This window comes from Gekko japonicus, unplaced genomic scaffold (genome assembly GCF_001447785.1).
Source record: "Gekko japonicus isolate JY-2015 unplaced genomic scaffold, Gekko_japonicus_V1.1 scaffold907, whole genome shotgun sequence".
Lineage (NCBI taxonomy): Eukaryota > Metazoa > Chordata > Lepidosauria > Squamata > Gekkonidae > Gekko > Gekko japonicus.
Genome location: NW_015174870.1, coordinates 250,874 through 266,804, shown reverse-complemented (window position 1 = coordinate 266,804; position 15,931 = coordinate 250,874). Strand labels below are relative to the sequence as shown.

Genomic DNA, 15,931 nt, shown 5'->3' with positions numbered 1-15,931 from the left:
TCAGCAGTTGGTTCCCTTCCTCGACCGCTGCAACCTGGCTACGGTGATCCATGCGGCGGTCACCTCAAGATTGGATTACTGTAATACTGTCTACATGGGGCTGCCCTTGTCCCAAATCCGGAAGCTGCAGCTGGTGCAGAATGCCACGGCCAGGTTGTTGATGGGCCTCCCGCATCGGGAGCACTTCCAGCCTTCACTTAGGCTGCGGCACTGGTTGCCAATTGCTTACCGGATTCGCTTCAAGGTCCTGGTGCTTACCTTTAAAGCCCTATATGTTCAGGGTCCGGCTTACCTGAGGGACCACCTTTCCCCATTTGTGCCCCAGAGAGCACTACGGTCTGCGGCCCGACAACATCTATCTATCCCGGGCCCCAAGAAGGTGAGACTTGCCGTTATCAAGGCCAGGGCATTTTCAGTGGTGGCTCCTTACTGGTGGAATGAGCTCCCGGACGAGATCAGGGCCCTGCGGGACCTCTCACAGTTCCGCAGGGCCTGCAAGATGGAGCTCTTCTGCCAGGCTTTCAAATAGGAGCCGCCGGCACAGTTACCATCAATCCGGAATATTGGACTGGCCCGCTCTGAGCCTCACCGGCAAACATCTGGACTGTGGGACTGATTTTAAGATCTGAAGACAGAAGGAATGCAGATACAACGCCATTCATCTTAAGGTTACTCTGCTGTAGTGAGCACTTTATTGTTAAGATTGTTTTTAAGGGATTTTAATATTTTTATTGTTTTATTTGTGTCGGCCTGTCGGCTGTCTCCTATAAGCCGCCCAGAACCTGTTCACAGGGTGTGTGGGGTATAAATGTAAATATAAAATAAATAAATAAATAAATAAATAAACTCTTCTTTCTAGAAATCTGTAAAAAAGCCTTGAGTTTGCAGGAAAATCTGAAATATATATATTGGGGTTAAAACACTGGGTGACTTTAGGCCAGTTTCACATTCTCAACCTAATTTACAGGGTAGTTGTGAAGATATGATAGAGGAGACGAGAACGTTGTAAGCTTCTTTGGGTCCCCATCATGGAGAAAGGCTGTCTACATGGGGTGAATAAATATAGCTGAATATGAGGGGCAAATAAATGGTAGGGGGGTGGGAAGGAGACAGGGAAAGGGGAGAGAATATGGGGATTGCCAGGATGAGAGAATGAGGACATAGTATGGGGAAAGGGATATAGGGAAAATGAGGTGTCCTCCTACAAGTCTTTGCATATTCCCCACTACACAACTGGGCCCATCCTGATGGTTGGCAGTGCACAGCTGGGCCAGATAAAGGCAGGTTGGAAGAACAGATAGAAGTAGGAAAAGGGAGAAGCTATGGGGGCTTTCAGGAAAGGGAAAGAAGAAATAGTGGGAAAGGGGAAAATGATATTCCCTCCCCCCAAGTCCTTGCAGGTGCCCCACTTGTTTGAACTGTACACAATTATGTGACTTCCAGTGTAGCTTCACTGCTTCTAAGTACCGGTATGTAGATTTTCACTCTCAGTGGGACTTCTAAGTAAGCATCAATAGGACTAGACTGTGTGGATCATTACTATACAACTGAAGTAGCTAGCAAAAAGTTATAATTGCTAAAATCTGGGGAAATATTTTAATTGTAGTATTTTAATGCTTTAAAGAAATAAAAATAAATGAATAAAATTTATGTTTTAACAAACAGCATTCCCCCCCCTTTTCAGCAAATTAAAATAATTAACAAATGAACCTTTTCCAGATGGTGATAAAAAAAGAAAGAAATCAGGAGAAATTAATTGGTCAAAATGTAAGCTCCTAAGTTTATGGAAAACAGTAGCCCCAGTATAAAGATTCACAGCTGTGTTAGTGTCTTTGCTCTGGTCTTCAGCTTACAATTACTTCAGCCAGTTTGTTTCTAATTGTCTTTACTATTTGTCATCATCTGAGGGTTTTAGTTTAAAACAAAAACAGGCATCAGACACAAAACTGGTACATTCCTGAAACATGAGATGAACAAACTTTAACTCACACAACCTTTCATTTACAGTAATATGTAATTGATGGCGCACTATCATTATGGACAATGTCTCTTCTTGTTTTTACGTCAACACATAAGGCTAAAATGGTTAAACGTTTAAGGGATCCTTCTGTAGAGCTTCATTTTCTTCCCACTTCCTCTCCCTTCTCTATTCTCTCCCTGGTTTTCCATCACCCTTACTGATGATACTGGTTCTGTGGTACATTCTGCAAACTCAAGTTATTGTTGGCGTACGCCTTAAGGGCTCCTCTTCACAGAAAACTATCTATACAAACTTTAATAAGGTCAGATTGGGGAAAAATCTCAGCTGCTGATCTTGGATCCTGTGAGCCAGTAACCATTTATAATTAATATTAATGAATGGCAGATGAGAGATGTTTATTGCCTAAGCAGAAGTGTGCATTGCAAAACCAGAAGAATTTAGTTAAAGCTCTAAGGAATTGTCTTCATATGTTGGCTAGATGACTGGGGTGTGGGGTGGGGGGCATTGACTTTTGCAAATGTGTGATCCAGACACTAGAAAACCAAAATATGTCCAATGTAATGCAATGCAGAAAAGGTTCTCTACCTGCCCTTTTCCACTTCCAGCAAATAGAACATAGACCAAGAATTTACTGAGGTCTACCAGCTGGCTTATTTGTGCACTACATTATTATATAGAGCTTTTGAGCTGCAGAATTAAAAACTTTTCCAAGTAGTAGCATTTTCCATTCAATTCTCTGTTGTCCAGATGGAGTACACATGCCACCATCAGGGTAATGGTAGAATCAAACCAGAGGAATTCAGTTCTGCTGCATTTCAGTGCAGTGCCTACTTTCCTGAAGGGGGGGGGCAGAGACAAATTGGAATCTCAGTCAGCTTTATTTTGCTTCTTTGTTTTTTCCTATTCCCTCTTTCAGTTTGCTGTTCAGGAACTTAAATAGTCTTGTTTATACTTCTGCTTCATGAATGAATGGGGCAGTTCTTTTCTATTGTAAGTGGTCAGGGTAGTTGGCAAGTACAGCACCTAAACACATCTTGCTCAAAGTTGTTTACAATGGACTTTTCCTAACTCCTAGGATAAGAAAAACTCCTACCCATTGCAATTAATATAGTCACAAAATGTTTATACTTTCTTCATCTTTCTTTACCCATTATTGCTACCATCAGAGTGGTTCTATTTCTCTTTTATTTTTAAGCAGAGGTGGTCAAATTATGGTGTTGAAACTAACATTGAATGTGTTCAGAAGACATGAACAGTCTCGAGGTTGTGACAAGAACAAGGCTGGTTTAGGTTTTTGCTATCGTGCTCCTTCCCTTGTAGGCAAAACCAAGAGTGAAGACTTTCTGAAGTTTTTTTGTACATTGTGACAATTGAATACAGGGATTGAGTAGCATTCTTTATTCCACATGAAATTCTCCTCTAAAATAAATTCGAAGAAGCCACGCAGTGTGAGTGGAGCATCAGTACTCTTGCCCAACACCATGTCACTGGGGACATTTGTAAACCTAAGTGATGATACCTTATCTATAATTTTAGTATTGCTGGACAGAAAATATCGTATTTATCACTTTCAAGACATGTTACTGTGAAATACTTGAACACAGGCATAACTTTCTCTTTCTCATTGGGATGCCGCAAACTTTACAGTGAACAGTCCCAGCAGGTGAACACCACATTCAACAGGCGTGATCACTCATGATCCAGACTTTGGATCTGTTTGCCTCTCCACTGTCAGCTTTGAGCTTTGCAGCTATACAATAGGTGCAGTGACAGAGTTTCATTTCACTCTGCCTTGGAACCCACTTTTGCATCTGTTGCTGTAGGTGAAACTGATTCTCCCCAAGTGTCATGGATAATATGGTCAGGTCACTAAATGACATGGGAGGGGGGGCGACTGTGATTCTCAAAAAGCAGTGCAAAAATGTTTATGTGTGAAATAACCTGAATGATAAGTCTTACTTAAGTGAACACAAAATGGTAGGACTTTTTTTTTTTAAATCCAATATGTATAATCACTGGCTGATTCATTTTCTTATATTTATATGATTGATAGCAGAGCAGTGAGCAACAAGGACACATCTATGGGAGAAGAAAAAAATTAGAACTCAGACTGTGTGAGCATGCACTGGTGTGAAATGCTGCCAACTGCACTGTACTGTTCTGCTTCAGTATGTGAAAAGTAACCTGATGCGCAGGCTGTTCACAAACAGCTGAACCGTCCATTGAAAACTTGGCTCCCTGTTTGTGACCAACAAACAGAATGTGAGTCAAGCCTGTAGACATTCATGCATCCATAGTTTAATCAAATTACCAGATGGTAAAGAGCCAGTTTGGTGTAGTAGTTAAGTGCATGGACTCTAATCTGGGAGAACCAGGTTTGATTCCCCACTCCTCCACTTGCACCTGCTGGATGACCTTGGGCAAGCAGTAGTTCTGATAAGAGCTGTTCTTGAAAAAGAGCAGTTTCTATCAGAGCTCTCTCAGCCCCACCTACCTCACAGGTGTCTGTTGTGGGGAGGGGAAGGGAAAGCAGTTTGTAAGCCGCTGTGAGACTCCTTTGGGTAGTGAAGGGAGGGTTATAAAATCAATCTCTTCTTCTTCTATGTCAGGTGCTAATTTGTAGTACGCCTGCAACCATTCTCTTTGTGTAATACAGGCACTTAAATATCCTGGTTTTTATTTATTTACTTGCTAACTTAATTTCTAGTTCTTTAATGATTCAGTGTTGAAAGTATTAGTAACTTTGAGTTTTCTCATAAATTTGTTCAGGAAATTATCTGTAAAAAAGTTAGATCATGAATTTGCAGTTTTTCAACCATTGGTGCAAACAGCCAACTGTCCATTGTGCTACTAAGCATTCTGCTGTGCCCAATTTGAGGGGCAGAAAAGGACCACCTGTGAACAACTGTTTTCCCATGGACTACCAATACTTGCTGGCTGCTAGAATTCTTGCAAAGAATGCTGGATGATAGAATTTGGCCTAATCCAGCCTGATGTTTTTAAACAAGAGTGAATACTCAGAATCACTTAATATATGTCATACATGCCTTAACTGTTCTGAGGACAAGTGCTGTATGCCCTTTTACTTTATAAATTCAAAACACATTTGGTGCACTTTGGGGATTCCAGTTTTTTTAAAAGGAGTCATACAGAAGCTCACCCCTGTTGCATTTGGTATCCATATCCTCACCAAGTGGTGTTAATCGATTCTTATTACTACCTTGATCAAGTTCACACAAACATGTACAGCACTTGATTTCTCTCCACTTCTTGATTACTGTACTCACCTGGCATATGAATATGTTGAACGTGACGAGAGGACATATGAAGAGGCTGTCTGTGGCATTTACTTATGGTGACCTATTTTTACTTGCAGCCATCAAGTAATGAACATATGGGTCTTCATTGAGTTTTATGTAAAGTGATATGGAAATAAATGCATTATTTAATGAAATATTAGATGGTAGATGGATGTTTAGTGACTGCTCTAAGTACTAGATAATACATTAGAAAGCATACTGTTAAACTTCCACAAAATGGTACTATTGAACAGAATGGTGAAATCCCCCATGTCACCATGTGGATGAATCAGAATGTTAATCCTTCACAGTCCGCCTTTGTCTGTTTATAAAAGCTGGCTGCTAATTTCAGCTTGTGCAAAAGCTGTGGTACTGCAAACAACCATAAACTCACTGTTCCTTCTTTGGGGGATTTAAAAAGAATAAACTTACTATATTTTTGCAAAGGCCAAACAGGATCAAACTAACATTTAAGAAATCCACATAAAGGCTCGTTTTGGGTTGTAGACTTTCACCAGAGCAAACAAATCGTATTCACAGTCTCATGATTTTTATCACCAAGGGAATGCTTGGAAAATGCAGAGTGAAATCAGTATGATAGGAACACACTAGATGGTTTTACTTGTGTTAAACAATTTTAGCAAAAATCTAAGCGTGGATATAAGACAGTAAGTGTCTCTTCCAGCATATGGCAAGACAGTAGCTAGTACAAAATACAGAAGCAGAAAGAACAATGGCAGAGCTGAGTAACTTCACATGTTACAGGCTGCTGGTAAATGCAGACCCAATGATAAGCACAAGATTTTAGTTCGGATGCATGTAAGATTTTAATTCGTAAATGATGCCAACTACTCTCTTGTTCAGACTTTTTAGGAGACAGAAAAGCAAGCTTTTAACAGGATCATCACACAAGATGCACAGTGTTAACTTAATATACTGCTGTTTTCACTGATAACAAAAGCAAAGTTGAAGTTATATCACATTTGATCTTAACAATAATACCAGATTGCTTCCATTTCCTTGATACCTCAACAGAACTTCTTGATGGTGATCCTGTGGGGCTGTAGTTCAGTGGCAGAACATCTGTTTGGCATGTAAAAGGTCTCAGCTCAGTTCCTTGCATCTCCAGGGGCTTTTTAAAGGATCAGGTGGTACTGGAGAACTGCTGCTAGCCTGTGAAGATAATACTGACTTGATGGACTAGTGGTCTGACTCAGTATTATTTATTTATTTATTTATTTATGTTATACAATTTATACCATGACGTTCTGTCCTCATAAGGGCCACCAAGGCAGCATACAAATTAAAGACACACATAATAAAATCACATCTTAAAAACCATTAAAACCCCAACCAAAACAAAACACATCGTTATAACAATTAAATCCCAAGCTAAATATGCCTACAAAAACCTAAAAACAAGTATTAATATATTGTTGCATGAAAGAGGGATCACTGAGGGAACATCCAATGAAACTGTCTTCACCCACTAGCTGAAGATGGCAACAGGAACAGACAGATGAGACTCCCTGGGGAGAGAGTTCTAGAGTTTTGCTGCCACATCCAAGAAAGCCCTCTCCTGTTTTTCCACCTGCGTAATCTAGATGGCCAGGGACACTGGAAGCAGGGCCTTTACTGGTAGTGACATCATCACATTGGGGGGACACTCTGGTTTTTGGGTGAAACTCTATTGTTTGAAGCCAAATTTACCATAGAGTTTTGCACAAAAACCAGAATATTACCCCTGATGGGCCCAATGTGATGATGTCACTTCTAGTTTTACTGGAAGTTGCCCAACATCACTTCCAGTCTCCCAGAAGGACATCGGGAGCCCCCCACCAGCCAGGTAAGTGGACCTGGAAACCCTAGTAAGTCTAAATCCAAAAAAAAATAGTGATATGTCCATGACAAAGAAACCATAATCAGTTTCTCCATTCTCAGATCTCATTCCTATCACTCAGAACATATACCAGATCAAGAGTGTGACCTCCATGATATATAGGACCAATTATTACCTGAGACAGGCCCATGGTTACCACAGAGGCCATGAAATCTTTTTTTTTAATCTCCGGAGGAATATTTTTTAAATTATTTTTATAAGACTACAAAACTACAAAGAAATATAAGGGAGGGGGATTACATCTAAGGATAAAGGATAGATAACCACACTACACTAAAAACCCAAGAGGAGGAGATCATAACTGTGTTAATCTAAGTGTTATTAATAAAAGTGTTAGTACAACAATATACTTGTAGAGTTCTTGTTTGTCTAGGCTTCAATGTTAGTACGTTAGTTGTTGTGAGAGAACTTTCTGAGCATCTTCTTGTTATTTGCTTCAAAAGGCAATTTTCAGAGTCCTTCTGCCTTTACTTTGGTTTTCTATCTCTGAAATCATATGCAACTTTCCTGCTCCCATTTCTACAGCAGAGTCCTTATCCGTTCCAGAGGTAGCAGAGTCACTTGATTTCAATTCTTCATCTTTGGAATCTTCCTCCAGTCCCAACTGATGTCTCAAAAATTCTTTGGCTTTAAAAATGGAGTCAATCTTTTCTCTTTTGTCGTTGATTTTAAAGATTACACTCTCTGGGATCGCCCACCTGTACGAAATTCCATTGGTTTGAAGAAAAGAAATTAAGTCCTTGTAGCTTTTCCTCTTTTGACGAATTTCAAATGGAATGTCATTTAAAGTTTTAATGTTTATAGTCCTCATTTTCAGTGGAGTTGCTGAAGTCACTTTTAAAATACCATCTCTGGTCTGTCTTCTTGAGAATCTGACCACAATTTCTCCAGGCAGGGTATTTTTTTGTAATATAGTTGGAGTATGCCCTATAAGCAGTCTCCATCTCTTTTACTACTTCATCCGCTGTTAAGCCTATTGCTGGAGCAATGATCTCACTGAGCAGCTTCCTCAGATCCTCCTTCGCAGATTCAGGAACTCCCTGGAATCTGAGAATTATGTTGGCTTTTTCCATTTGTAGCTGTAACAAATGGTTTTCTTGGAAGTTTGGTTTTGCTTCAACTTCCCCCATTCTTTTCTTCATTTTCTTTTTTGTGGTGTCTATCTCTTTAATTTTCTCAATCATATGCTCCATCTTCTTCGCCGTTTCTGCCAGTTGGAGCTGCTGGGATGCGAAGTTTTGATTCAGCGAAGTCAGTTGCTGGTTAATGCCATCAAGTTGCTCCATCACCAGCATGAGCATATCCACTAACATTTTCATGACGTCTGCTCCCTCTTCCGGTTTTGGGCTCTGACTACCCACCGGTTTAGCTTTAAACTTTCTTTGTGAGGCCGCCATTTTATACGATTGTTTACAATTTCAAAACGCTTCTCACGGACTCGAAAAATCCTCACTTTGATGTCAGCACTCAAGTAAGTCTCTCAAAACAAAATCGCTGCTTATTTCCCCCCTGCCCCCTTCGTTACGCTTATCTGTCAGTTCGCATAAGAGGCGTCCCTCTTTGTGCTCCGCTTTTCCCACGTGGGGGGGGGTTAGCTTTTAAAATATTCCATTTATTTTGAACACACATTCATTGTCGGTCATTTCTCTGACCTCGCTCACAGTAATCGATATTCCACTCGATCTCCAGCGCTTGTCCCAGTCAAATCAGCTTGTGCCCGAGGGCCACACCGCGGCAGGACCGTCAGGGCAGAGGAGAGCCTCAATTATCTGGCATTTAGCTGTCGAAGAGGCTGCCCCTCAAAAGCCCTATCAGAGGCCATGAAATCTTGAACCTCTCCTAATAAAACAGCCTCAGCATGAATGCTGAAAGCCCCTAGGACAACCAGCCATGGGATCCTCAACACCACCCTTAGACCATCTCAGTCAGCTCAGGCAAAAAGACTGTTAGGCAGCAAGGTGGCTATACCTTATGACTAATAGCAGAAGTCCATCGGTGGCTATTAGCCACAAGGTATAAATAGGAGCTCTCAGGCTGGGGCAAGTGATGCACTGTAGCCAGTTTGGTGTAGTGGTTAAGTGTGTGGACTCTAATCTGGGAGAGCCGGGTTTGTTCCCCACTCCTCCACTTGCACCTGCTGGATGACCTTGGGCAAGCCATAGTTCTGGCACAGCTGTTCTTGAAAAAGAGCAGTTTCTCAGAGCTCTCTCAGCCCCACCTACCTCACAGGGTGTCTGTTGTGGGAAGGGGAAGGGAAAGGAGTTTGTAAGCCGCTCTGAGACTCCCTTGGGTAGTGAAGGGCGGGTTATAAATCCAATCTCTTCTCTTCTTCTATTCTTGGTGCTGGGGGGGGGGCAACAGGGCAAGGGCTTCTAGTGTCCTGGCCCCACTGCTGGACCTCCTGATGGCACCTGGTATTTTTGGCCACTGTGTGACAGAGTGTTAAACTAGATAGGCCATTGGCCTGATCCAACATTGGCTTCTCTTATGTTCTTAAGGTGGGCAGCACACCAACAGAATTCTAATCCTGTGTCTCAATCCCAACATTAGGTACACAGCCGCACACTGGTGTAAGGCAGTTTCATGTGTATTCAACTAACATTTAGACCAGTCCTGAATTTTGCATCCTGTTTAGGTCTGCTTGCAATATTTAGTACCAGAAAGTACTTTCCCCTAGACTAGAAGATATTTTTGCTGGTTTTTCCCCTCTTCGTTGGAGCATGTGGCTTGGATTACATCCTTGAGTCAGTTGGAACCATATGGTCTAAAAGTCCCTTGCTACAGTAGGTTGTTGGTTCCTTGTCTCTGCATGGAATATACTGACATCCGTATTATTTGAGCTGAGTTAGGGGTGAGAGAGAGACAGGGAATTATGCATGGGTTTAGATGTATCTTGGGTCAGGAGAGCAGGATTTTACAGTTTTCTAGTCTCTTATAGCACTACGATTTTGAGAAGATGGGAAGTAAAAGTCTTACCAGCATAAGAAAAGCCTGTATGACACATCAAACAGTCTGAAACTATTGGTTTGTTGAAGACATTCTAAAGAGAGTTTAAAGAGAATCACCAACACCCAATTTTAAAGTGGGTCAAATCAATGTAATGCAAACACAAATAATTCCTTTTGTAGCTTTTCCACCATTGTAATATTGTACCAGAAAGTGTTCTGATATCTGCTAGGGTAGACGCATCTGTCTCTTATCATGTATAACTTTTCCTGATTATTTCTCGAAAGGCAGACTAAACATGCAGTTCTGACATAATACAGCATCACATTTGTATTCCTGATCTGCTCAAATGCCTGCACCAGCTGAACATAGTCTTTAAAAAGAACAATGTGCATGACTTCAAGGGAGTCTAATGGGAGGAGTGGTGTTGTAGAAGGCCCAAACAAGCTTTTTCAGATACAGATATTTCTACTAATTTCCCTTATTTGGGACAGAATGTTGAAATTGTAAGTAATATTTTCCATGACCAAGACAAGCCTAGTTTTAAAGGAACATCTCCAGTAAATGTATTTCCCCCCAGTGATTAATTGAATAGTGAATACATGTCTCAGTAGCAGTTTTTTTCTTAGCACTATTCGTCATAGAACAGAACAATTTATAAGCTGAATGGGAGGGAGAGGAAAGCAAAGTCTTGCTATAGGGATATAGCATGGGGACATGCAGGGAGTCTGCTGCTGTTCATTTCTCCTTTTAAAGAAGAAAAAGATGGGAAACAAACATTTGCTGAGGGAAAATTGGGAGGGGGGCACAAGTTTTAATGGTGGCATCCATGGTGCTGCTGATTCTACTTCATAGTCAGTGGAGGGGACTGTGTTGTGATAGGTCCCTTTCCACTCAAAAACACATCTTACCAATAAAAAAATATAGAGACAACCAGTTTGCCATTCACCTTTCTCCTTCAGTAGTGACACACAGTCATTGTCTACTTTAAATATGGGAGGACCAGATTGTTCATTGTTCTTTCAATGAACAAAGGTTGGCAAGGATGAAAATGTGATCTCTTTTGCACTGGATAGGAGCTATGGGAGAGAGGTCTTAAAATTATGTTTTTTGGCAGACATTTGTGGAGTTCAGTCTGAGTGTATTTGAAAGCTGGCCCTTCTCCAAAGAATTGGTCATGCTTCTTGGAAATGAGAAAGGAGTTAGGAATTTATTTAACATTGCATTAATGGAGTATAGGTGACTTCAGGCTGACCCAGGAGAAAAGAAGAATTCCATCAGTGGTTTTTCATAAGTTGTCTCTTCCAGCATGCTTTCCCCATTAGGAGTTGTTAACTGGAATTTTGTATATTTTCCCTCTTTTGAATGGCTTTTATGGTAGGGTAGGCAATCCAAGTCCTGTGTGCTATTTGCAACACAGCAAGAAGTCCATCTTGCTTACATGAGTTAAACTCTGGGTCGTCATTCTGGGATAATGGAGGGACTCATCTGAGTTAAAAGCCTTGGTCAGTTGGATACAGTTCACAGGGCTCACATAGTACAATCTTAAGCATAGTAAACACTTCTAAATTCATGGGGCTTAGGTGGGTGTAACTCTACTTAGGAATGCATTGTATTCCCAGGCTTTAAGAGCTCCCCTCCTTTATATTCTGATGTGACAGATAGTTATAGTCAGGGGTCTTTTGGGGCTGGAACGCGCCAGAGCACCGCTCTGGCAGCCCAGGAGCCCGCACAAGTGGTGGTGGCGGCGGTAGCAAACCCCCAGCTCCCCGCGCCAAAGTGCTGTGGCCAGGGGGATGCCCAGAGAGCCCCACCGCCGGGTCCCCTGGGCCCACGCAGAAGTGCTGAGGCTCGAGGGACACCCGAAGAGTCTCGACGTCGGGTTCCCCTGGCCCGCGCAGAAGCGCTGCGGCTCGGGGGATGCCAGGAGAGCCCTGCCGCCGGGTCCCCCAGGCCTGCGCAGAAGCGCTGTGGCTTGAGGGATGCCAGGAGAGCCCCGCCGCCAGGTCCCCCAGGCCTGCGCAGAAGTGCTGTGGCTCGGGGGACACCAGGAGAGCCCCACTGCAGGGTCCCCAGCAAGCCCCGCCCCCAGCTCCCCACGCCGAAGCGCTGTGGCCGAGGGAGGCCTGGAGAGCCCCGCTGCTGGGTCCCCCGGGTCGTGCAGAAGTGCTGCAGCTCGGGGGACACCTGGAGATTCTCTTCCTTCCTTCCTCTCTTTTCCTCCTTTCCTTCTCTCTTTCATTCCCTCCTTTCCTTCTCTCCTTTCCCTCTTCCCCTCCTTCTTCCCTTCTCTCTCTTTCTTTCTCTCCTTTCCTTCTCTTTCTTTCCCTCTTTCCTTCTTTTTATCCCCTCTTTTCTTCCTTCTTTCCTTCCTTCTTTCCTTCTCTCTACTCTCTCTCTCCTTCCCTCTTTCTTCCTTCTGTGGCCCAACTCTAGTGAGAGGGGTTTAAACTTTAAGCCCCTTCTCTCTTCGCTCCCCCCCCAGGCCAGCTGGGGAAGGGAAGGGGAGGCTTTTGAAGTTGCCTCCCCCCCTTTTGCTCCCCCTTCTGACATAACCTCCAGTGATGTCAGGGGGCGTGGCATATGCTAATAGCCTAGTTGCTCATTAGCATACCATATGCTAATGAGCTCCTGCAGCTCTTTTTCTATGAAAAGACCCCTGGTTATACACAGTGCTCTCCTTAGCACATGCTTGGATTATTATTAAGAGCTTCTTATATGAAGGCAGAGACACTTGTTTCAAATGTGTCATTTTGCCCAGACATTTTTAAAAAAATTACATACCCCCTGCATACTCAGTTTGCAGCATCTGAGACTTCTATTTACTGACATTCTTGCTTCTTTCTATTAGTTAAGTAACAAGACACAATAATTTGTGTCTGTTAGAACATTTCTGCCACTGAATGCCACAAATGATTGAGTAATAGTTGTAGTCCTGCATACGTCCTTCTCAGACGGGCCTAGGGCGCTCAAACATTTTAGAAGGGAAAACAGGCATAAAAATATGATACACAAGACTAAGAACAAATACAGACCATCACTTTGCTGTCCTCCCTGCATCAATTACAGAAGAGCTTTCTAGTGAATCAAAGAATTGCCCCCCCCCCCCAAGAATCCCAGTTTATTTTCACAGATGACAAATGATGGGCTTGGAAAGCTCAATAGTGCCCCTTTGTGGTAGTTCACTAAAACAATGTAATCTTTACAGCAACAGTTTAATTTTGCCAAAGTTTATGTTCTATTTTTATAAAAAAAACTCTGTATTGTAGTGATCACATTTTCTTCTGTCATGGTACATTATCCATCTTAGTCGATGCATTGTAAGGTATTTCTTTAACTGTTACAGTTTTACTTATGCAGACTTTTTCCTTCACAATATATAGCTGAATCTTCAAGTGTGCCCACTTCATTTTACAACCTGTGTGTCATTAATTGGATTACGCTTACCTTTCCTATCTATCGGGAGTAAAACATTTAATAAAATCATTAGGCATTGACAGCAGTTTAATGTATGTAATTTTGTTGATCCAAGTAAAGAAAAAAATGAGTTTCTATATATTTAATGCTCCAATACCATTTAATTTGTGTTGCTAATTTTTTATTGATTTATGTGTCAGGCCTGCTGACATTAGCATTAATCATCATTGCACAAAACTGGAGAAATACGAAAAAAGTTACAGATGTTAATGGTATAGTAAAATGGAAGGAAGGAAATGTCTTTGAGGTAATTAAAGTGCCTTTTTAAATACTGAAAAATTGTCAAGAAGGAGTTGTTGTTCAGTTGTTCTAATCCTCAAACCTCTTGTAGCCTGTGGAAGAAGCCATGCCAGTCTCCCCCAACCCCCATTTAGGAATACAAAGGACAAAATAGCAACAAACTCTAAAAAATGACAATGTACCCTGCTTTTAATTTCAGGAAAAAGAAACAGAGAGGAAAGAAGAAAGAAGCCAAAGAGAGATGAAAGCAAGGAAATCAGACAGGAAAACAGAGGTCGAGAATCCAGAAGGCAAAACAGAGATCAACGGGAAAACAAAAGTAAAATGCAGCTGAAGAAAAGAAGAACGCAGGATAAACAGCAGAAACTGCACACAATCACCATCAGCACTGTACACTAATTGCCTTACACCACTGTTCAGAACTTTTGCTGCTGCTATCTCCACCAGATCCCGGGGCCGGTGCTCCCCATTTAAGCCACGAAAGAACAATATTATCAGTTATACCTAAATCTTAAATGACATTCCAAATATGTGCTATTATATTCTTCATGCAGTCATGGTTTATTCAGCAGACTGACATGATTCAAGAAGGTTTTAAAAAAACTTTAAGTGGGATATTTTCAAACTGTTATATTATATGCTTCCATACATCTCTAAGAGGCAATTTAAAAGTTTTGTATATAATTATCAATATGGTATAAGGTATAGCAATATATTGAATATCTGGGCAGGAGAAGCTGTCCTTTTTGCTTTGTAAAGTATTTTTGATCTACTGTTTATGAAACAAGAGACATCTAAGTCAGTGGCACAGTATCTCTACATGCATAATTGTTCATGTTACATAAAATTTAAGAGAAGGGGGAAACCTGAAAGGGCAGTGGGAATCTATTTTATACCCATATCCTATCAGAACATTCTAACCGGTGGTTCCTGGGATTCACATGTGAAACTCCAAACAGCTAGAGGGGTTCTGAAAGGTGGTGGAGGAAGAGCAAAGTGGAAGCAACAGTAAACACATTAGAGGCTCTTCTTCTGAAGGACAATGGCGCTAAGCTACGCAGTGCTCTTATCTGCGAGACAGAACAATATTTTCAGGTTTAGACCATGATCTACAGCATGTGCTGTTCTAGGCTTTTTGTAACTCTGTGTAACTTAAATCTACATTTCCAAACTTTCCGTGACTGACAAATCATATTTGTAGGAAAACAAACACTGAGATAATAAAGAACAGAGAAAATAGACCACAAAATACACTGCCATTTGCACGGATGATGTTTTTCTTTTCTCTTTTAAATACTACCACACAACCTGCTTTGTAAACAGAGGAAATGGATGCTGTTCTTTAGAAATGTGCTATCCAATAAATGAAGGCCACTTCACTAAAGATATATATTTGTGCATGGAGTACATAAAATTAGGGATGCTTTGAAGCAGGAGATTTTTGTGGTGCCACCTGCAGGCAACATAGATATAGTAATAATCTTTGTGCTTATCTCTGATAATCCCGAACAAACTGCTGCTGCAAATTGTAAATCAAATTGGGAATGGGAAATAGATTAGCTACATAACTCAGCTTTTGAACTGGCCCTTTAACCATGTTTTGATTTGCAGCAATTAACAAGCAAAACTTTCAAAGCATGGGGCATTACCCCTATTCCTGTAGGATGGCATTTCTCATTCAAGCCCTAGTACAGCAGTCTTTCATACATCCTGTATTACAAAACAAATTCTGTAGCTGGGGTAGTAGTTAAGTGCATGTATTCTAATCTGGGAGAACCGGGTTTGATTCCCCACTTGCAGCAGCTGGATGACCTTGGGCAAGCCATAGTTCTGTCAGAGCTGTTCTTGAAAGAGCTCTCTCAGCCCCACCTACCTTACAGGGTGTCTGTTGTCAGGAGAGGAAGGGAAGGAAAAGGAGTTTGTAAGCTGCTCTGAAACCTCAAGTGAAGGGCGGAATATAAATCCAATCTCTTCATACACACACACACACACACTAGGAAAAAGGCCCGTTGTGGAAATAAATACAACGGCCTCTAGTAAGAGGCTCTGGGCAGGTGCCTCAGCCTTGGACACTCAGTGTCAATTTGC

The 15,931-nt window shown here is 41.6% G+C and overlaps 1 protein-coding gene across 1 annotated transcript in view; it reads left to right on the top strand.

Moving 5' to 3' along the window:
• RSPO3 (R-spondin 3) overlaps positions 1–14,317 on the top strand; it is a 106,428-nt gene extending 92,111 nt beyond the window's left edge. Inside the window, exon 5 of the mRNA XM_015424800.1 lies at positions 14,060–14,317. Within this exon, the coding sequence (XP_015280286.1) occupies positions 14,060–14,242 (183 nt within the window). The 3' untranslated portion in view covers positions 14,243–14,317. The remainder of the gene's footprint in view (positions 1–14,059) is intronic.
• Positions 14,318–15,931: the final 1,614 nt, after the last annotated feature.